Source organism: Eurytemora carolleeae, unplaced genomic scaffold, assembly GCF_000591075.1.
Source record: "Eurytemora carolleeae unplaced genomic scaffold, Eaff_2.0 scaffold340, whole genome shotgun sequence".
Taxonomy (NCBI): domain Eukaryota; kingdom Metazoa; phylum Arthropoda; class Copepoda; order Calanoida; family Temoridae; genus Eurytemora; species Eurytemora carolleeae.
The window spans coordinates 181,508-205,975 of NW_019396237.1; the positions used below are offsets into that span (position 1 = coordinate 181,508).

General features: G+C 32.2%; 1 protein-coding gene across 1 annotated transcript; it reads right to left on the minus strand.

Moving 5' to 3' along the window:
* Positions 1-1,008: 1,008 nt before the first annotated feature.
* On the minus strand, positions 1,009-9,536 carry LOC111699032 (uncharacterized). Its single transcript, XM_023469568.1, has 12 exons — positions 9,438-9,536; positions 8,297-8,389; positions 7,978-8,003; positions 7,776-7,824; positions 7,202-7,252; positions 5,925-6,008; positions 5,505-5,591; positions 4,191-4,259; positions 3,113-3,151; positions 2,957-3,057; positions 1,681-1,742; positions 1,009-1,416 (listed from the first exon to the last, which is right to left on the minus strand). Exons 2-12 carry the CDS (start codon positions 8,375-8,377, stop codon positions 1,352-1,354), a joined length of 714 nt encoding a protein of 237 aa, XP_023325336.1. The 5' UTR covers positions 8,378-8,389; positions 9,438-9,536; the 3' UTR covers positions 1,009-1,351.
* Between the last annotated feature and the right edge of the window lie 14,932 nt (positions 9,537-24,468).

A 24,468-nucleotide genomic window follows, 5' to 3' on the forward strand; every position in this document is an offset into this window, starting at 1 on the left:
GTTTATCTCAAAAACTCCTTATTTACTGGACTTACGATTGAAAACATATAAGATTTCAATCTCATGTGAAATTCACTTTAGTTTGACGTGCCTCCATTGATAGCATCTTTTGAAGGTATTTACTGTTGTGAACCATACCCCATAATCTACTCTATTGTAAGGAGATCTTCATTAGGTTCACAACTTGAGAGGTTCCCTGTAGCGTACTACCCGATGAACCCTGATGCCGCTCCATTCTACCCGAACTGTAACTCCATCATCCAACCCAGCCCACTCCATCTTCATTCCATCAATCCCATCTCCCTCCTCTCCCCCGCCTACTTTGAGGAGCCATCTATCTCGATGTTGAAGATACCTGAGGCACCTGCAACCCGAGACTCTGGTGCTCCTGCCACTACCCTGCATATTGGTGATCCTCCTCTGCTTGCTGTTCCTGCTGTACAACATATGGATGGAAGAGATCTACAACAGTTTGTCCCTGAGCACGGGGGATGTGAATCCCCGTGTCCGGACTTGGACGAGGATGAATCTCCCGTAGATACGGATGAGACTAGCCTCAGCTCTGAGGATGAATATGAACCGTTCTCTCATCCTCTTCAGAGTGTGGAGACTGTATGCGACATGACGAGGTCCCAGGACCTATAAATTTTTTGTGGGACATCACGTGACCGGAGGGAAGGTTTATGAATGATAAAAATTAAAAGAAATGTGTTTTAAAGGTTTTTAATTTTGTAAAAAATTTAAATTCTTGAAAATCCGCAAAAAATTTTTCTTCTTCGTTTTAAAATGTAAACAAAAAGAACATGTTCACAATTTAAATAGAAGATGGGCACAAAGCGCCTTAAAAGCCTAGTTATACAAAAATTCTGAATATTTTTTATCCCTGCATCCCTCCGCCTCGTTTACTACGTTTCACTCTGTGCTCCTGGGCCCATACTAACACACTCCTCTTTGCACCCCCACTGGGGAAAATCCTGGTTACGGGCCTGATCTCAATTAAATTTCAAGTTTTGAAAAAAAAGAATTTATTTCCTGATTATACCAAAAACAAGTTAAAGATTTTGATAAAACATTATAATTTATGTCAATAATTCTATCCAATTAACAAGAAGCAAAATGTGCTGGCATAAATAATGCAGTTTTACACATAAATAAACACAACTACAAAGACGACCTCCAAATATCTAGAAACTATTGCCAAGGTTAAATTTGGTCTTTTATATTAAACAAAATGTTATATTTAACATGAGAAATAAATTCATCAATAGATATAAGATGTCGTCTCTGAAATTAAATTCTTTATGGGTGGTAAACATAAATGCTAAATATCAATGTCGTCTTCCAACTCTGTTTAAGGTGCAACTGCTGTAGCGTAGGAGAAACAGATCATGTCAGTATCAATGGTTGTTACAGTTCCTAAAAAAATCAAAGGGACTGTATCTTCATGTGACCCTCAATGCACAGATGGTAATGTCTGATTCACAATGGCATCTTTAAAACCCTTTTCTACTGTAGGAAAACATATAGGAATAATCAGAATTAAACACTTGTAAACCTAGAAAAACAACAATGTCCTATCACAATCCACATCATTGAGTAGATAAAGGTTTTAAAGGCACCGCTATTGCCAACTTTGCGAGTCATTATTCATTAATAATTATTAAATTAATAAACAATTACCTCCGGGTTTGCCAAGAAGCGGACAGCCACCATTATCCACGGTAGTCTCAGTGGGAATCAGTCTAGAAATAAGTCAATGGGAATCAGTCTAGAAATAAGTCAATAGGATCGAATCAGTCTAGAAATAAGTCAATGAGAATCAGTCTAGATATAAATCAATAGGAATCAGTCTAGAAATAAGTAAATAAGAATCAGTTTAGAAATAAGTCAATATAAATCAATCTATAGATATACATCAATGGGAATCAGTCTAGAAATAAGTCAATGAGAATCAATCTAGATAAATCAATATGGATCAGTCTAGAAGTAAGTCAATAGGAATCAGTCTAGAAGTAAGTCAATGGGAATCAGTCTAGAAGTAAGTCAATGGGAATCAGTCAAGAAATAAGTCAATGGGAATCAGTCTAGAAATAAATCAATGAGAATCAGTCTAGAAATAAATCAATGAGAATCAGTCTAGAAATAAGTCAATGGAATTCAGCCTAGAAATAAGTCAATGAGAATCAGTCTAGAAATAAATCAATAGGAATCAGTCTAGATATAAGTAAATGAGAATTAGTCTAGAAATAAGTCAATAGGAATCAATCTAGATAAATCAATATGGATCAGTCTAGAAGTAAGTAAATGAGAATCAGTCTAGAAATAAGTCAATAGAAATCAGTCTAGAAATAAGTCAATATAAATCAGTCTTTAGATATACATCAATATGAATCAGCCTAGAAATAAGTCAATGAGAATCAATCTAGATAAAACAATATGGATCAGTATAGAAATAAGTCAATAGGAATCAGTCTAGAAGTAAGTCAATAGGAATCAGTCTAGAAGTAAGTCAATAGGAATCAGTCTAGAAATAAGTCAATATAAATCAGTCTTTAGATATACATCAATGGGAATCAGTCTAGAAATAATTCAATGGGAATCATTCTAGAAATAAGTCAATAGGAATCTATCTTTAGATCAGTGCAATACGTTTAAAATGCCGACACTCTTTAAAATGAAAGAGCTGGATTTTTTGTAGTAAACTCATAATTTCGTTCGCTGTGAACTCGATATTTACTTTGAACACTTTAAGATTGAGGACTATTGCTTAATTACCATGCAGTATTTCAAATACAGATTATAATTGATCTACAGATTAATACAAAATCATGATTAAGCAGTGATCTTTAAAATTATTTAATGTTTATTCAAATTTTTGCAGCTATTTTTTGTAAAAATGAATTTAGCAAAAGGAACAATTTTCCAATTTAGCTAGAAACCCTATGTCCAGCCTTACCTGAAGGAAGTATTAGTTGCGGTATTCGGAAAGTTGGGAACAACGAAAGGAAATTCCATTTCAATATCTACATCCTCGTTATTGTTCATGGGGCAGCTGTTCTAAAATTAAAAAAAAAAGATTATTTTTCAATCTTTTTAAAAGTTTAAAAATTACCTTAGAGGATTCTGTAATCCACTGACAACCATCTGCGTCCTGTTACACACACACACACAGTTACAATTTTAAGATTAAAAAGTTTGCAAAAATATCAAATATCAGGGCTGTTTTGTGCAAAAATATCAGGGCTGTTTTGTGCAAATTTGTCTCTACAAAATCTCTTCTCTTTATGAACTAATGGACTAATTCGACTAACAGGAAAGTTCTTTTATTTCAGGATACTAGATACTAGATACTAGATACTAGGATACTAGATACTAGATACTAGATACTAGATACTAGATACTAGATACTAGATACTAGATACTAGATACTAGATACTAGATACTAGATACTAGATACTAGATATTAGATACTAAATACTAGATAATATTCCAATTTTTGAGATTACTAAAACAGCCAACTCAAACTCAGAGTTTACAGATTCTTTGAAGACCAGAATTATCAAAACTAAATTTCCGTCGTCGTTTTTATTTTTCACAAATATTTATGGCTATAAAAAAAAATTTTAAAAAATTGTTTCATATTGTCCCATAAAAATATACAGGGTGTCCCAAAAAACATGGGAATTCAGTGACGAATTCGATATCGTCTTTTTAAATAATTCTTTGATTTAGTATAGTGATACCAACTGAGAAAGCTTTAATCTGTAAGAGTTTCGTCTGCTATGTTTACATTTTGTTTGTTTATGTTTTGACTGCATACGGTTGTACATAGTAAAACAAGAAAATTGCAGTATACAAACAGAGTAAACTTGTCCGTCTTCACAGTTCATCTTGCGGAGACATTATAGACACATCTTTACAGTCTTTTACCCTTTTCATAAAATAAACTCTAGCAGACATAATAATATTATGGCTTTTGAAATTAGGTATTACAATTCTAATTCATAGCAAAGACGATATACTATTCGTCACTGAATTCCCATGTTTTTTGGGACACCCTGTATATTTCTTGTATATGATGATTAAAAATGCTTTTACAGAAATATTTGAAAATTACGAAATTTTTTGGTTGAATTTTTAAAGAAAAATTAAAAAAAAATTTTGGTTGAATTTTAATGAAAAATGTGTTCCTTTAGTCCTGCCCCAAACATGGAGGGGCTGCACTCTTGTACTCCAAGCAGAGGAACTCCGAACAGAGACTTGAAACAGTTTAATCCAAGATCACAAAAAAATTAAAATTAGTTTTAAAGGGACTGTAAGCGTAATTTTAAGTGTGTCCCCATGCGAAGACAATGGCAGATATACGATGGTACCCTTAAAAACTTTGACTGATCGAGTTTGTATTAGATATCATTGTTTCAATTTCTTAATTTAAACTGTTTATTTTAGTTTCCTGTTTCTCTGCTAAAGTGACTTGCGCATTTCTTGCTTAAAGAAGCCTTGGCAAATTTTTTTAGAATTAAACACTTTTCGACTTTCCAGAGATGTTGCACAACAAAAAAAATTTTCTTTCCTTTTTAAATTCAATGATGCAAAACAAGAAAGTAGAATTAGAGATTTTTAGAAAAATAGAGATATATAAAAACAGAAGTTGATATTATATGATTATTTATACAATTTTGAGAAAAAAAAATTTTAAAACCAATATTTGAAAAAGATACTTTTCGAGTAAGATTAACAACGTAATCTTCCATATTTTTGATAAAGAGTATACAGTTCTGACTCGGGCATTGTCATTTTGCAAAGAATGTTGTCACTTGAAATCACGCTTACAGTTTTAACTTAGTTTCGGTTTAGAGTTTTAAAAACACAACTCCTACTATTCACTTCTTTATAAACTCCTACTATTCACTTCTTTATAAACTCCTACTATTCACTTCTTTATAAACTCCTACTATTCACTTCTTTATAAAACTTTGTTTTATACTTTTATTTTCACCACTAAATCAAACTTTTAGAATCCCGCTATCTTTGCAACCTGATGGTGTAAACCTTCGAAATTTCGAATATAGACTAATTGATCTAACAGAGTTTAAAGTTGGAAATGTCAAAGTTCTCCGACATCGGGCTGCAAAGATATAAGGATTAAAAATCATAATTTGAGGCAAAAACTCAGTTCCTTCATGTCCTTATACTTTCATAAAATATCGATTTTAGATCTAACAATGAACTAAAAATCTTCTTTTCAGAATAATAAAGCACTTTTTAAATCTTGAAATAGTGATAGCAAGATAAGAATGGACGACATTATAACAGTACAGTGTATTTGATGTTGTTACAAAGCAAATAGTTATTAAATCATTTATTTAATGAAATGGGTTGGTTTACACTGCACAATTTCTGTGTCTCAGGCTTATTGAACTTTTTAAAGTTATAACTTGATTCTAAAAGTCGTCTTCTTATTTCAGAATTTTCTGGTTCTCATTGTATATTATAAATTTTACCTCAAAAATTTGTTGTTCTCCGCTTGAAGCTTTGATATAATTCTCAGTAATCTTAATTCCAAAATATTTTGGCAGAGCACCGAATCCCTTTTAAATTAAAAATTATTTTTTTTCATATGAAATTTTTTGAACATCAATCGTTAAAAAAAAATAGTGAAATCACAACCAATAAAATCGGAAGAGAAATGGTTTTCATTTAATATTAAAGATTAATTTATGAAATATAGAAAAAAATTTCGTATTTTTTATTTTTATGAATAATTTATCTTTAAACTTGTTCAAGGTTAATTCTCAGAGTATAAAATGCAAAATCTAGAATGATATTTCGAATTATACAAATTACTTAAAAACCACTTTACTCCACATTACTGGTTAATAATGCCACAAAAAAATATTATTGATTTGATAAGTTTGTTTTACCTTAGGAAATCTTTCAGGGTTGAATTTAATCTTGAAGAAATATTTGTTTCCTTTGATCAAGTTAAACACTTTCCGTCCATCCACCTACAGTGAAACCCTTAATAACGAATACATCGGAAGAACTTATCAAATGTCGTCTTGACAATTTTTCAATGAGTTTTATACTATATTACGTAAATTTCAGTATTTGCAAAAATAAATAAATAGCCAAGAATATGCGGGAACAGTTTAAAGAGTTCCATATAATCATTTGATTAAAAAACTAAATATCTGCAACATTCCATTATCAGAAAGTGAAAAATACGACATTTGATGAATTCTTTCGATGTATTCGTTATTAAGGGTTTCACTGTATATTTTACAGGATCATACAGGTAGGACGGGGCGTGTTCCTCCTTTTTTGGAAATCGTTGGTCAAGAGGTAGAATTTGAAGAATTTGAGCCACTTAAAATTTGTTTCATTGTTTCAAGATTTAAGCCGGTGCTCAATTGTAACCGGTTTTCGGCGGATTTAAGACGCGGCTCAAATTCATTAAATTCGGACATGTTCCGTTCAGTTCGGTTTGTTCTCTTGAAAGAACGTTCATTCCTTGAAATTTGTTGAAATTTAAGAGAGCTTAGTTTAAAATATTTTTGAAATTTTATTTTAATGCAAAGGGTGAAGTACATGACAAGACAGTCGAAATGCCTATTGCCTAGTGCTCTTGAATAAAATAAAAAAGGCAAATACTTTTTTATAAAAAGAACTATAATTTAAATTTTTAAAAACACTTTGAAAATTGAGTTAAAAACATGTGTCTCGTCTTATTAATATTATTCTTCTAATTTTGAAAAAAATATAAAAATTAAACAAACTTCCTTGCAACCGAACCCTTGAAGCTTTGAATAATTAATCTACGCAAATATATTGCTATTCCATATCTATACTGTGAAGCCTTTTTCTATTCCACAGTTATTGATTCTGACTGTAGGCTTGTAGCTCACATGTTGTCAAAAATTTTTCAACGGAATTGAGTCTTTGCCACAAACTCTCATTTTCTAATCACTATATCTTTGGAACCAAATTTTGCAGACCTTGAATATTTCAAACTAAGAATTCTGTTAGATCAAATAATTTGAGTTTGAAATATTAAAGGTTTACAACATCGAGTTCTAAAGAAATTGAGGTTTAAATATTTGATTTCGTTCCAAAGGCTCAACTCCTTTGTAAAATCCAAGCGCTAAGGATTCATGTTCTCAAACATGAAGTGAGAGAATCCAAAACTCAAAACAATCACCTCAGTTTGCTCCATCTCTGTAGATCCATCCTGGAGATAAATACGGGCTTCCTGAACACAACAACAACAAATAGTTGATTAACAACAATAAATAGTTTATTAACAACAGTAAATAGCTGATTAACAACAGTAAATAGTTCATTTAAAACAACAAATAGTTCATTTACAACAACAAATAGTTGATGTGCACCAACAAATAGTTTATTAACAATTAGTAAATAGTTCATTTACAACAACAAATAGTTCATTAACAACAATAAATAGCTGATTAACAACAATAAATAGTTGATTTACAACAACAAATAGTTGATTTAAAACAACAAATAGTTGATTTACAACAACAAATAGTTCATTTAAAACAACAAATAGTTCATTTACAACAACAAATAGTTTATTAACAACAATAAATAGTTGATTAACAACAGTAAATAGTTCATTTAAAACAACAAATAGTTCATTTACAACAACAAATAGTTCATTTAAAACAACAAATAGTTCATTTACAACAACAAATAGTTTATTAACAACAATAAATTTGGCATTTGCCCGAATCTAGACTTATAAATATGTTTACTTTGAGTTCTGAGGAACCCCAGTTTTCCTGTCCTCTACGCCTAGCAGGCCTATCAAAACCAAAAAAAATGGGTTTTTTTGTTAAAAATTTGGAAGAAAATTTTTTTTCATCGCTCTTAAACAATTTTTATGATCAGATATTCCAAAAGATTTTTCATAATGTTCCAATCAAAAAATGTTTTAAAATAAATTTTTTTGATTTCCTGCATTCTGTTATCCCAGGGGTAACCTAAACAAACAAATTGAAAAACATGACGTAGTACCACTGTAGTTTCGATATATAAAGAATTCCATTTAGTCGTTGCCGCTAATTTACGTATGGATCTATTATAATATTTGAATATACAGATATTAGATATAAATATTGAAATTATTTTGGTTCTGAGTCCTCACCAAGCAAGTGGGTGAACCCTGATTGGATCAGGCGTTAATGGAACAGTGAAACTACAGTACAGTGTGTCGTAACTCATAAAACCCATGAAATGACTGAAAATAAAAGCAAAATTAATTTTAAAAAATTACCTTTGGCGAGCTCCGTTGATCTGCGCTTACAAGCCCTAGCACAGACAAACACACCAACTGACAGACAATACTCACTTTCATTTTTCTATAAAGCTTTGACAAATATTAGTTTTTAGAAAAAATGATAGATGTTTCTAGTTAAATCGAAAAGAGGTTGATGGTGTCTTTTTCATTTGAAAATATCACTAATAAATTATGAGTTTTCAATTATTATAAGTAAAATATTTTTACCCTTTTTCATCAGCTCTTAAATTCCAGTGTTAAAACACAAGTTTTAGATATTTATAGAAAATAGTTTTGAGATAATATAATTTTAAATTTTGGTGTTCTCGGGAGATAACTATTTTTGAATCTGGGTCGTATAGTTAAATATTTATCAGGGCGATCAATACACATTCAGGGTGCGGATACAGGGGGGGGGGGACATTCACCCCCCCCCCCATTGAATTTGGAATTTTTTGTTCCTATTTTCAGAATAGCTTCTCAATAGCATGCTTAAGGGAAAGAAACCCTAGTGCAAAACAGGAAAAATATCTGTCTTATAATAAACTATAATGTGTGAAAAGTTAAAAATCAAGGTTTTTAGTCTTTAGTCATTAATTTTGACTCTTTTTGAGTCTTTTAAGTCAAAAAAAAATTTATCCTGCGGCGCGATTTTCCAAATTATGATTTTTTATGTTCCTAAAATAACTAGCCCCCCCTTACTTAAATCCTGTATCAGCCCCTGTATAGATTACAAATTTTCCCAAAAAAAACCCAAAAAACTACAGATTTCACTGACCCAGAATACACCTTTGTATTTATGTCGTTCCTTTTTTTCTAGACTTTAATGGCCTTGATTGGTGCTTGAAACATTTAAAGAAATAAATTATTTTAAAATACAAAAATTCTTATTGACATTTAAGAACATTTTTTTCACCTAATTATAATATTTTGCAATTAATAGAAAATTGCAATTGCCATTGCGAAACTTTGAGGGAAAATATGAATATTAAAAAAAACGTTTGATATCCAATAAAAAAATCGCCAAATTTCACTGGAGTAGATTTGATACAAAACAAAACTATTTGGTTGGTTTCAGGTTAAAATTAAAATAAACATAAAAGAATTTTTTTTTAAATATTCAATTTAAAATATATACCTAAAGATATAGTAGTTGGTTTGATTGTGAGTTGTAGAATTAAAGATGGTTGACTGGCTGTCCACTGTTTATATACTCTCATGAATAAATGATTTCAAGTTGTCATAACAAACCCTCCTCGCACCACATACAGCCAGTACCAACAAACATGAAACACTAGTGCTCGGTGTTGCCCGTATAATTAAAAAAAACTTCGATTAAAAAATTCGATTTTTTAAGAAAATAAATTTCGAATTTTTTTTAGCCTATGTTAGAGTTTCCTCTAAAAATGTTAGCCCGTTTGGTTCATTTATATAGCTAACATGTATACATACAGACACACAAATATATATTTACTAGGCTTTTAGGGCGCTTCGAGCCCATGTTCTATTTCAACTTTAAATTGTGGCTTAATTTGTGAGCATCTACTCTTTGTACAGTATAAAACAAAAACAAAAAAAGTTTGCGGATTCAATAATATTTTTTCGTGCATTTTCAATTTTTTACAAATTTTTAAAATTTTGATTATTCATAAACCTTCCCTGGGGTCACGTGAGGTCCCACACAAATTTGTGGCCCGATCCGTTCAGCCGTTTTGGCGTTTATTGGATACAAACAAACGGACACCCAAGCCAAATTTATATATAGATTTGTGAGCGGGGAGTTTTTTTATCAAACATTTCTGCATTTTGTAAAATCAATATAAAATGGAATAATTATGATAACAAAGCAAACTTCTTCAAATATGTAGATTATAGATACTGTTCAATTTACTTGGAAGATTTGAGCAGGGTTTTCATGCGCAATTACTTTTATTAACTGCTGAAAAGTTTGTTTGCCTCAAATTGCAAAAACAAGCTTTCATGCTACAAAGTCTAAAGTCTAAATGAAGAAGGCAAAGTACAAATGAGAAAGACAAAGTACAAATGAGAAAGTAAAAGTCCAAAAGAAGTAAAGACAAAGTACAAATGAGTAAGAAAAGTCCAAATGAAGAAGGCAAAGTACAAATGAGAAAGAAAAGTTTAAATGAAAAGGCAAAGTTCAAATGAGAAAGACAAAGTACAAATGAGAAAGAAAAGTACAAATGAGAAAGGCAAAGTACAAATGAGAAAGAAAAAGCCAATGAGAAGTGAAGACAAAGTCCAAAAGAAGTAAAGACAAAGTCCAAAAGAAGTAAAGACAAAGTCCAAAAGGATGAAAAAGAGAAAACTAAAAAGAAGAAAAAGTCCAAAAAACATCCAAAAGACAGAGACGAAGATAAAATTGAAAAAAAGTCCAAAAGAAGAAGACAAGTCCAATGAGGAAAACAAAATCAAATAGGAAAAGAATAGGAAAAAATACTATAGCTAGGACAATAATTGATATGAATGTCAGTCTCAGAAAATTCTGAGAAGTTGGGAGTCGAATTTTTTATTTCCAAAAATGTGCTGATGCGACAGGAGGTGAAGATTTTACATAATTTTTTTTACATGAGAGTTTATTTCTTCCTGTGTTTTATCTTATTGGGTCGAATAAAGACAGTTGATAAAAAATTGTAATATTTATTTGTAATATGAATCACTAAATATAAAGAGACTAATGATGAAAAAATATTAAAATACTATGTAAATTTTCAAATAGGTTAAATATGTCTCTTTCCTCACTCCTTCTTATTTTACGCGCATACTCATTTTGAATAAAAAGTTTATTATTTTGTTTTTTTAAATTATTTTTTTGGTTATTTGTTCATCAGCAGACCCATCGATATAAAATAACAATGTATCTTATATTTATTGGGACCCTCTGCACACTTTTGGACTCGTCATTTAAACAAACAAATAGTAAACTCAAGAGTAAGCAAATAAAAAGGAATGTATTTTAAACACAAATAATTTCCAACATCCTACCTCAAAATTCACAATTCCAGACTTTTCTTGTTCTCTTCACTGTACGTTTTCATGATTCTTACTTTTAATTGTATTTTTAATACAAATAACAAGTCAGAGAAACCTGGTTTTCAAACTCATAAATGCAATATTAAAATGGCTGTAAGCGTAATTTCAAGTGACCTGTAATGCAAAGATTCACAACGGAACTCTTTTAACCCTATTCCCGCTGGGGGGGGGGGGGTCAATTTGATCCCCCCCCCCCAGTAGTTTTTTTTACATAACTCAAAAAGTATTGGTCTGAGGCTGTTGAAATTTTCTGACTTTTCTTACATACCCATAGCCCTCCCTTTAGGCCTAAAAAAGGGCTTTAATACTAACTGCATGAGTCCTCAGGCACACTGCCTGAATGACTGCTTTTTCCTGTAACAAACTAAATCTTTGTTTTGACCCACTTTTACTTGTCAGATTTTGATAAAATTTAGCTTTTTGGAAAGCCTTTGACAAAAGGAAACAAATTGCACAAGTTTTGCGAAAAAAAAATTGCAAATTTTTTGCAAACAACCTGTCAAAGGAAATTTGCACATTTTTAGTTTTTCTTGATTAAAAATCATGTTATTTAAAATTTTGCAAAAATTTTTGCATATTTGAAATGGCATGGTCAAGGGCTTTTCAAAAATGTATAATTTTTCATTTTTTTGACAAATTTTTTTTTGCACACATTTTTACTATATAACTGGATTTTGCGATAAAAAATTAAATTTTTGCAAATTTGCAAATTTTTTTGCAGATTCTAAAGCTGTATCATTTGTCATATTTGGACATCAAACATGGGATTTAGAGGGGGGGTCAAATTGACCCCCCCCCCAGCGTATCCTGGTTTTCAAGTACCCCAGCAGAGATAGGGTTAAGCCTGATCAAGTATTTAGCACATATCAATGTTTTTAATTTTGAAAACAGATTATTTTCCAGTGAGGTTTATCTACAAAATTGGCTCGCGCAATTCTACTACAGAATACAAATAGGAACTATCAGAAATCAACACTTTTAAACCTAGAAAAACGACAAAATCTTCCCAATTGCTGATCAATAAAATTTTAAAGGCACCGCTATCTTTGTCTGTAATGTCACTTGAAATTACGCGTACAATTCCTTTAAGTACATTGTATTCTATGTAGGTAGGGATGTTAACGTTTTCATTTTTTGAAAAACGATAGTTTAGTTATGAAAACGACGACAAAAAAACGAAAATTCAACGATCGTTTTATAAACGATCGTTTTTTAAAAGAGGTTGATTTCAAAACGATCGTTTTTAAAATCGATCGTTTTGCAAATTGATAATTTTTATAAAGCTCGCCATTTCGTAAACGATCTTTAACTACGTCCCTCATTTAACGATCGTTAACGACGTCCCTTCGTTAACGATCGCTAAGGACGTCCCTTCGCTAACCTCCCTGAGGGGCATCGGTACTTATCATTGAGCAGAAAATATCAAGAAGTTTTAGCTCCCCCACAACTGTTTTCCTTCAAATAAGACGACATGCGATACAGTTGCATTAAACTTTTTTTTCAAAAACGTTGGTTTTTCAAAAACGACAGTTTTTATAAAGTTTGTCGTTTCGTTAACATATTTATCAATAAAAAAATTCAAAAATGATCGTTTTTTCAAAAACGATAGATTTTTTAAAACAATCGTATAAAAAAAGATCACTGACCGTTTTCAATAACGATTGTTATTCGTTTTCTAAAAGTTCAAAACGAGTGAGACGTTTTTACAAACGATCGTTTTTTCCCAAAAATGAAACGATCGTGTTTAAAAATGATCGGTAAACGAACAAAAACGATTGTTTAACGATCGTTTTCAAAATCCATTAACAATCCTACAAGTAACCTCTTATCAGTTCATAGATGTACTTTTAACCCTATCTCCGCTGGGGTACTTGAAAACCAGGATACGCTGGGGGGGGGGGGTCAATTTGACCCCCCCTCTAAATCCCATGTTTTATGTCCAAATATAAAAAATGATACATCATTAGAAAGCTCTTGTGCTCTACTTTTAGAATCTGCAAAAAAATTTGCAAATTTGCGAAAATTGAATTTTTTATCGCAAAATCCAGTTTTATAGTAAAAATGTTTGCAAAAAAAAATTTGTCCAAAATATGACAAATTATACATTTTTGAAAAGCCCTTGACCATGCCATTTCAAATATGCAAAAATTTTTGCAAAATTTTAAATAACCTGATTTTTAATCAAGAAAAACTAAAAATGTGCAAATTTCCTTTGACAGGTTGTTTGCAAAAAATTTGCAATTTTTTTTCGCAAAACTTGTGCAATCCGTTTCCTTATGTCATAGGCTTTCCAAAAAGCTAAATTTTATCAAAATCTGACAAGTGAAAGTGGGTCAAAACAAAGATTTAGTTTGCTACAGGCAAGAGCAGTCATTCAGGCAGTGTGCCTGAGGACTCAGGCAGTTAGTATTAAAGCCCGGTTTTAGGCCTAAAGGGAGGGCTTTGGGTATGTAAGAAAAGTCAGAAAATTTCATCAGCCTCAGACCAATACTTTTTGAGTTATGTAAAAAAAACTACAGGGGGGGGGTCAAATTGACCCCCCCCCCCAGCGGGAATAGGGTTAAGGAACTTCTAAAAATTTGAATTTTGACGATTCTGACGATTTTTATATATTAATAAAAATCTATTTGAATTTTTATAACTTCCATGGTTTGACTTGGAACATTATGATGTGCAATCATGTAAAAACATGGAATTCCATTTTTAAAAAGCATATATCTATACAATACATGGATTGTCTGTCTTTGACTTTATGTACGTGAAATTGCGTCAAATCTGCAATAATGTCACACCAAAAATTTCGATTTTTGATAATTTTACAATGTGACCAATGAAACCAAAAGTTCTGTGAGCTTAAAACAAGTTAAAGTTTAAAAATGTGCATGCACACAAGTATAAGCGAATTAGTACGGTCATATCAAAAGTCAAGGCGTTGCAACTTGCAACATTTTGATGTCAACCAAGTCTTGAAAATTCTAACAGATGGGATCAAATGATAAGACTTCAGAGACGATTGTACGGAATTTTTTTAGTCTATTTTTTTTTAAGTCAGGGTTTTTGGTAGGCTCAATCTGGTAGGCTTTTATTTAGTAAATATTCAAAATACTCAATTGAATTCGGAAGCCAAAAAACAAGCTTTAAATTGTCATGTTTTTTAGAATTTTTGGGTAGTCTTTACAGTCTCATGCTTTGTAGGTCTCCCTGTATTTGATGTTTAACAGGAGAATGTGTGTGTTTAACAGAAGAAATAAAAAGTACGATTATAACATTTATATACCTCAACAAAACATTTTTTAATGTGAATAATTGAAATGTTTATGAAAAATATATATCTCCGTATAAGGCTTTGTATGATGGGGCTGGATGCAGTTTATTATACAAAAGGACTGTGTGTATTCGTTTAAAAAAGGGTGTTTTTAAGTTGATCTACACTTCCACGCTGAACAGACTCAAACATTAACTTTTCCTAATCTCTAATCTCGAGTTAAACCTGAAACCAGGCAAAAGCTTTCAAATCTTTATCACCAAGACTACATAAATGTATAGTACAGGAGTATCTCCCAAAATGGTTAAAAATACAAAGAAATATAACTATCTAATTTTTTGAAATCTAGATATTTATTTACGTATCATTTATAGTTTACAAGATTGTTGAACATATGAATTTATCACAAAAGTTTATTAACGAGTTATCATGTGCATACAAATATAGATAAATAAATCAATAAAGTCGGAATAGATTTTAAAAGATACAACCAATTTAAATAATTTAAATGTGGTCCTATCTAATATATTAGAACCAATGCGGTACATCTAATATATTAGAACCAATGTGGTCCCATCTAATTTATTAGAACCAATGTGGTACATATAATATATTAGAACCAATGTGGTCCCATCTAATATTTTAGAACCAATGTGGTACATCTAATAAATTAGAACCAATGTGGTCCCATCTAATTTATTAGAACCAATGTGGTACATCTAATATATTAGAACCAATGTGGTACATCTAATATATTAGAACCAATGTGGTCCTATCTAATATATTAGAACCCCTAGAGTTCCATTTGATATATTAAAACCAATGTGGTCCTATCTAATATATTAGAACCAATGTCGTACTAGCTCATTTATTAGAACCAATGTGGTCCCATCTAATATATTAGAACCAATGTGTTACATATAATATATTTGAACCATTGTGGTACCATCTAATATATTAGAACCAATGTGCTCCCAATGCAGTTCCATATTATATATATGAACAAATGTGTTACCATATAATATATTTGAACCATTGTGGTACCATCTAATATATTAGAACCAATGGGCTCCCATCTAATGTGTTAGAACCAGTGCAGTTCCATATTATATATATGAACCAATGTGGTAACATCTAATATATTAGAACCAAAGTGAAACCATCTAATATATTATGCCCATTGTGGTACCATCTAATATATTAAAACCAATGTGAAACCATCTTATATATTATGCCCATTGTTACCATCTATAATGAAACCCTTAATAACGAATACATTGAAAGAATGCATCAAATGTCGTATTCTTCACTTTCTAACAATGGAATGTTGCAGATTTTTAGTTTTTTAATTAAATTACAATATGGAACTCTTGAAAAATGTTCCCACATATTCATGGCTATTTATTTATTTCGCAAATACTGAAATTTACATAATATAGTATAAAACTCATTGAAAAATTGTCAAGACGACATTTGATAAATTCTTCCGATGTATTCATTATTAAGGGTTTCTCTGTAATATAATAGAAACAATGTGGTTTCATCTAATATATTAGAACCATTGTGGTCCCATCTAATATATAAGAACCAATGTGGTACATATAATATATTTGAACAATTGTGGTACCATCTAATATATTAGAACCAATGTGCTCCCAATGCAGTTCCATATTATATATATGAACAAATGTGTTACCATCTAATATATTAGAACCAATGTGGTATCAACTAATATATTAGAACCAATGTGGAGGGGGGGTCGGATAAGATTAGGTTTTGGGGAGAAGAGCGAGATCTTGGGGGGGGACATGTTTTTTTAAATCATTAGTTTCACTATAAATATGAAATTTCTATTGTTAAGCAAGTACGTTTCACCAAGTGAAGTATGATGTATCTATCTCCAACAAATATAAGCTCACAAATTGCAGTCACAGTTTGCAGTCTTTTATTTAGATTTTTCTTCCAAAAAAGGCTAAATTTTTTTTGCACCATTCATGTTTTATAATCATGAATCCAAAGAGAATAGAATATATATTAGAGGGGAATTTAAAGAATCTCTCGGTATGAATTTTTTCAGTCCCTTTTAGCCTGAAAGGGAGTTTAAAGTGTGCAAATTATGTAAATGTTTACAAATTATATGCAGTAGAGTACATTAATACAGAATGTTCCCTAGACTATTCATTTCAATTTCGAGTTTTTTAAAGCTGTTAAATAAACTTTATAATGAATAAGGTGAATAAAAAACATTATAGTTATAACGGAAAATCATCGTTTTTAAAGTGAAAGGCAAAGAATCTATGTGAAATGATCATTGGTCAATTATGAAACCAACCTATTTCATAATTTGGTTTTCTTTTAACATTAATTTTAGATTTTCTATAAAATGATATTCCAGGGCCCAAAAGGTTATATGGCATAAATATGAGAAGTACACCTGCAGTATGGAAACAGTACAACAAAATGGCCGTTTTACACTTTTTTCTAATAAATTCCCCTCTAATATATATTCTATTCTCTTTGCATGAATCTCTTTCCTTTGATCGAATCTTTTTAAACAAACTATCTATCTATCTATCTGTATGTCTATCTATCTATATGTCTATCTATATATCTATCTATCCAATATCTATCTATCTATCTATCTATCTATCTATCTATCTATCTAACTTTCTAGCAGACACAATAAACAGATTTGAAACCCTGAACCCATAAAAACTAGGTATACAGTATACACTAGGCTAGGTAGTATACATTATCATCAGGCTTAATGCAGACTATTCTGAATCAAGCTGGTCTGCAAGCCAGACATACAGGGTGTCCCAAAAACCAGAAATACAGGGTGTCCAAATGAACATGACTATTCTGGGCATACAGGGTGTATCATTAAACATGACTTTGCTAAATAGAGGTTTTCAAACCAGACATACAGGACATGTTTAATATTAATACTGGTGTTTATGTTATTTAAAAAAATTAAATGTTAATTAAATATCTACTTGGACTTTATTACATTGTCATGTTTACTGTCTACTGTCTACTGTCTACTGAATACTGTATACTGTCTACGGTACTCAGACCTTGATTTATGGGTACTCTGCCCTTGATCTATAGGTACTCAGCCCTTGACATATGGGTACTCATGCATTGATCTAAAGGTACTCAGCTCTTGATCTATAGGTACTCATGCATTAATCTAAAGGTACTCATGCATTGATCTATAGGTACTCACCCCTTGATCCATAGGTACTCAGCAGTTGATCTATCATTTTTTAAATATCCTTTAGTAACTACCCTGTATCCCTGGATTTTATCCTTCTGTAAAATGTTCCTCGTAAAAACCCTGTATCCCTGGAGGTTTGTCTTCTTTAAATATCCTTGGTTTAAACCCTGTATCCATGGATTGTATCCTTTTCAAAAACTTCCTTGGTAAACACCCATGTATACCTGTATTTCGCCATTTTTTAAAATATCATTGGTAAAACAATGTTGCTGTGAATTGTATCCTTGTTTAAAATATTCTTGATAAAAATACTGTATTTCTGAATTGTATTCTTAATTAAAATATCCTTGGTAAACACCCTGGATCCCTGGGTTGTATCCTTGTTTAAAATATCCTTGCTAACACCCTGTATCTATGAATTGCATTGTACTCAAGACTGGGAACATAAAGATGTCCATTTATTCAATCAAGAATATGAATTATACCCTCAAGCAATGAGGAACAATACATGTTCACGGATTTGGTTTGGTTTGGTTACAATGTTATAAAATATAAGTTGCAAGTTGGGACGGATGCATAAAGCGCAACTAACAATGATTACAGGACTATCAGCCGACCTATTGTTTACAATGTAAATTAACTATACACTGTAGTCTGTACTACAATGAACTGTACACTATAGAGCACTGAGTCCGAAAATTTAAAAGAGTATCGTTGAACAAAACTCCCGAGTTTCCTTTTTGGGGTCTTAACATTTTGTAGACTTTGTTTTAAGAGATTTGACAAAATGGAGAATATAAAGAAACTAAATAAAATAATATTTCGTAACAAAAATATTGTTATCCACAAAACTGCCTAACCCCATTCATGAAACCCGGGTTCTAAAACTGGTTTTCATAACGATACCCGGTCTTAAGTTTGGAGCTCTGTACACTGCATAGCACTGTACACTGCAGTACACTTTGTAGTACACCCTGTAGTTAAAGGTCTATGAGTAGGACACCCTGTAGTTTCAGCTGCAATATTGATGGACACCCTGTAGTTGAAGGTGTACAACTTGTGATTTCAGCTGCAAGAAGCATGGACACCCTGTAGTTTAAGGTCTAGGAGTAGGACACCCTGTAGTTTCAGCTGCAAGATTAATGGAAACCCTGTAGTTACTGCTGCAAGATATATGGAACACCCTGTAGTTACTGCAGCAAGATATATGGGACACCCTGTAGTTAATGATGCAAAATATGTGGGACACCCTGTTGTTTAAGCTGCAAGATTAATGTGACATGTCTCTGCTAAGTAGTTGGTTATCAACAATGTTATGGTGTATTGGCTGAACAATTACTTTTCATTGTCTAACCCCAGCTCATTGAGAGGCCTTCTAACCCCAGCTCATTGAGAGGTCTTCTAACCCCAGCTCATTGAGAGGCCTTCTAACCCCAGCTCATTGAGAGGCCCTCTAACCCCAGCTCATTGAGAGGCCTTCTAACCCCAGCTCATTGAAAGGCCTTCTAACCCCAGCTCATTGAGAGGCCTTCTAACCCCAGCTCAGCTTCTGATTTGCTCTGATAAGCCTAAACCATAAAAAAGTTTCATAAAAGCCGAAAGTTATAAATTTGGATTGTTTGTCTATTTGTCCAAATAAACGTCTAAACGACCAAGCCGATCAATTCCCATTTTTTGCGACACTCATATGACCCCAGATAGGACACTCACATGACCCCAGATAGGACACTCACATGACCCCAGATAGGACACTCACATGACCCCAGATAGAACACTCACATGACCCCAGATAGGACACTCACATGACCCCAGAAAGGTCGGAGTAAAAACTAAAACTTAGTATCAATGATGCTTTTTCGATTTGGCTTTTTGTTGTATAGTCATACAACAGAGAAATCATCTTTCTTTGGTTAAAATATTTGATTAAAATTCTCTAGATCAGGAAAATAAACTAAACGAAGAAAACGTTAAGAAAAGAAGACTGATGGACGAACAACTTGGATTGCACAGAGAAATGTAAAAACTATCGTTTTTTTTAAACAAAAAAAGAACGATTTAAAATCGTTTGAACGAACTTGAAATGTACGCGAGTGTTTTTTTTCCAAACGCTTTGTAAAAAACTATTGGTTTTTACTGAACAAACGATTTTACAGAAGAAATGAAAAAAAAAATCAAAACAAAATGGGTCGTTTACGAACGATGAAATAACGAAATGAAAAAAGCCGAACTTTTCCATCCTTACCACTGTATTTTTTACATTTCTGAGAACTGCAGTACATTAAATTTGTAAACTAATAGACGTTACCCTAAAGTACATTTCATGTAACATTAATTAAACTTCTTTATATTGAAGAGCTATTTAGAAAAAGAAAGTGTTTGAATTTCTAGAACGTGAAGAACGGAACTGAGTTTTTGCCTCAAACTCAAATTTTCAAAATCCTAAATCTTTGCAACCTGATGGTGCAATCCTTTGAATTTTTAATTCAGACTATTTCCTCTGGCAAAATTCATAGTTTGAAATAGCATCGGGTTGCAAAGCAAAAGGGCTTATGAAATTAAAGTTTGTGGTAAGAATTTAGTGCCTTCGCAGGTGTGTTAAACCAAAATTAGAGAAGCTACAAGGTCACAAATTTATACCTGTAGTGTAGCATAAAATTTACCTTTTCCTTAATCTATGATGGAGTGTGATGGGACTTCATTAGGTTTACATTCCTTGATTAAACGCATAATCTGGTTCTGGTTGGCTTAGATATGAACATAAGTAAATAATAGTCCTGTACCCTCCTTTAGGGATCCTAATAACAGTGTTGAATGATACCCAAGGAGTATGGAATAGAAGAGAGATACAAATGACGCGGCCCGCCCTACCATATGATTATACATAGGGCTACGTAACGTAATCCGAAAATTTTTACGGATTACGGAATGGAAACCGTAAATATTCCAGTTTCCATTTCGTTGTGCGGAAATTTTTGCGGTTTTTCCATGTCGTAGACCGGAAATTTTTCCGGTTTACTGTATACAGACCATATTAAAAGTGATTTTATATAAGTTACTATTTTACCTTTTTGCTTTGTAACAACATCAAATAGACTTAAGGATTGCTATATATGTCGTCTTCCTTTCCACAGTTTTCTGTAGATAAAATTATATTTCATGATAATTCACAATATACAGCTAAACCAGGCGCACATTCTATTATTATGTAGATAGTATTACATACTGGTTTCATCTTTTACAGAACCTTTTCCCGGAAAATTCCGAAACAATTTTTTCGTGAACCAGAATTTTCTGGAACAATATTCCGGAACAACGTTTCAAAAATTTCCGGTTTTGGAAAAACATCGCACGAAAATTGTTCTGGGCTTTCGAATTTCTGGAACCTTTTCCAAGATGGAAATGAAAAAAAATTCCGGGTCAATTCCGTACGTAAGCCGTAACCCGGAATTCCGGATTTGCAGATCGACGGTACTCTAAGAAATATTTGTCTGATGTACAATTACCGCGTATACAATAACCTATTCTGAATATTCCTTTTAAAATGGAGTACCGTCTGCAAAGCTTGTATTATCATATGGTAGGGCTGGCCGCGTCCTTTGTATCTCACTTATATTCCATACTCCTTGATGATGCCACGTGCTAGCCCCGTATTTCCCGTATAAAGTCCAAATTACTCAATCTAGGTTAAACAGTAAAATTATTCTTAATGTAGACTTAACCATGGATTAAGGAATACAACTATGAGATGAACACATATATTTTGATTTTAATTTTCAAGTTTTAAAATGATTATTTGTAAAAACATTTCGCACTAAAAAAAACAGTTAAATCATAAGAAAATGTTTAAAACTTATAGGTCGTCTTTTTGATCATGTTAAAGTATATACCAAGCAAAAGATATCTACTTAAGGCTTGAAGATGAAATTTTCTTTGACATTCTTTTTATGCAGCGGCATGTTTGATTTACAACTGTAACCTTTGCATTCGATAGTCACCAACTTCCTTTCGAAAACTGATCATTTTCAATAATATATATAATCTGTATTTGTACTGCAGTACAGCTTGCTCTAGCTACTATAAGAAGTCAGCCCGGTACTTAACCCTATCTCTGCTAGGGTACTTGAAAACCAGGATATGCTGGGGGGCCCTCTAAATCCCATGTTTGATGTCCAAATATGACAAATTATACATTATAGGAAAGCTCTCTTGTGCTCTACTTTTAGAATCTGCAAAAAAAATTGCAAATTTGCAAAAATTGAATGTTTTATCGCAAAATCCAGTTATAAAGAAAAAATGTTTGCAAGAAAAATAAATGAAAAATTTTAACAGCCTCAGACCAATACTTTTTGAGTTATGAAAAAAAAAACTACAGGGAGGGTCAAAAGTTTAAAGTAAAGAGTACCATGACATGCCCTTCCTTAAATGGAAGGTCATTTGAAATTTTAACTGCAGTTCCTTAAATAGTAATTTTTATGTTTTCCCACATATAATGTCTTTAACTATTGCGCAATATCATATCTCATCTGCACAAATCTTCAACTCTTTTTATAGTAACTGATCTCTCAAACATTTAATATTATTATTCATGATATTATTTTTTACAGTCATCGCTAAAGCTGTGTAAATTAAACCTCTCCTAGGTTATAAACTAAAATAAAGAGGACATTTTTCAAAGGTTTTACAGGTTGTTTTGGATTCAAACCCGTTAATTTTTTTTATAAATCACAGTTTTAATATTCCTTGTTTTGCTAAATCCATGATTTATATTTTAGAGGTTTTATTTTACTTTGAAAACCACCCACATGGTTTTAGATAAAGTTCGCTGCATAACACATTGCAAAAATACTGCGCAAATCTGGTGCATATATTTGCAGAGTATATTGCCACGCTTACATTACAGTTGGACCTTCATACTTTATACTTTGATCAATTTTATCAGGGATCACAGGGATATCAGGGATATTAGGGATCACAGTGATATCAGGGATCACAGGGATATAAGGGATCACAGTGATATCAGGGATCACAGGGATATCAGGGATCACAGTGATATCAGGGATTACAGGGATATCAGGGATCACGGGGCTATCAGGGATCACAGGGATATCAGGAATCACAGCGATATCAGGGATCACGGGGCTATCAGGGATCACGGGGCTATCAGGGATCACAGGGATATCAGGGATCACAAAGATATCAGGGATCACGGGGCTATCAGGGATCACAGGGCTATCAGGGATCACAGGGATATCAGGGATCACAGGGATATCAGGGATCACAGGGATATCAGGGATCACAGGGATATCAGGGATCACAGGGATATCAGGGATCACAGGAATATCAGGGATCACAGGGATATCAGGGATCACAGGATATTAGGGATCACAGGGATATCAGGGATCACAGGGATATCAGGGATCACAGGGATATCAGGGATCACAGGATATCAGGGATCACAGGGATATCAGAGATCACAGGGTGAACACAGCAGGGGACGGAAGCGTTTCGCACTATTTAAACATTTGTCTTGTTTTGATGAAATATTTCGTCATTTATAAAGAAAAGAAAAACTGTGTATAGGTTGTCTCAATAAACATGGGAATTGAGAGACTACTTAAAAGTCGTCTTTCTTTCACGAAAGCGGGGCTGTGCGTGAACCTTTCTTGTGTTTTAAAGATTGTTGAAGATGTTAGAGGTAATAAGACAATTTTGATTTATTTTATCAAATGAAATATGTACAAATTTTGCTCTATCTACGTCAATTTTGAAGATACTAAAATGGCAGACCACATTTTGGAACTCTCAAGACCAAGCGTTTTCGATATCAGTTTTCTGAACCGTCACACTCGATCCAATAATGTGTACATGAAAAAACGTAGAGTAAATTAAAGACGATTTAAGAAATCGTCACTGAATTCCCATGCTTATTGGGACACCCTGCAGAAGAAATCCCAACGTTGTGTTCGACCTATGTCAAACATTCTGATTAAGCTCTATGATTTTGATATCAATCTATGCGCGAACAAATCTTTTTATCAATATAACAATATATCTAAATATACTGTCACAATCAAATCAAGTTTTTTTCAGTGCAATAGTATGCAAATATTAATGCCGCCACCATTCACTGCACATTTTAAACACTGCACATTTTTTTTAAATGTGCAACAAAAAATTACAACATTTTCCCCGGTGCTTTCTACCACAAAAAAAAATACATTTATCGACAAAAAGCTCTGTTTATAAACTTATAAATACATTTTATACCCAGGTTCGATAGAATTATCTACAAACAATAATAATTTTATTGACGAACTAGAATTATTAATGTATCACGTTTGAAAGGTTAAATTTGGTCTACGGTATAGAATATTACTTTGTGTACATTTTTACATACATGAAGGGGAAAATATAAAGGAACGCATGCAACTGCATTTGTTGTAAGCCATGATTTTCAGATGGCTACAACTTTTCAGAAAATTTCAAAATTACGAATATTTTGTTCAAAATGGAGATCATCGATGTTTCACGATAAAGCAGATTGTGAGATTTTCTTATTATTCTGTTCATAATTTAGAACAAAATGATCGTAATTTCATAACTTATAAAATTATATAAATGCTAAATGAATAA

Excerpts from the sequence above, each read along its gene's own strand:
- LOC111699032 (XM_023469568.1), bottom strand. The coding sequence starts at position 8,377 with ATGAAAGTGAGTATTGTCTGTCAGTTGGTGTGTTTGTCTGTGCTAGGG. Across the intron at positions 7,253-7,775 it reads GGGGTTCCTCAGAACTCAAA|GAAGCCCGTATTTATCTCCA; the intron begins GTAAACATATTT and ends TGTTGTGTTCAG. Across the intron at positions 1,743-2,956 it reads GCAACTAATACTTCCTTCAG|ACTGATTCCCACTGAGACTA; the intron begins GTAAGGCTGGAC and ends ACTTATTTCTAG.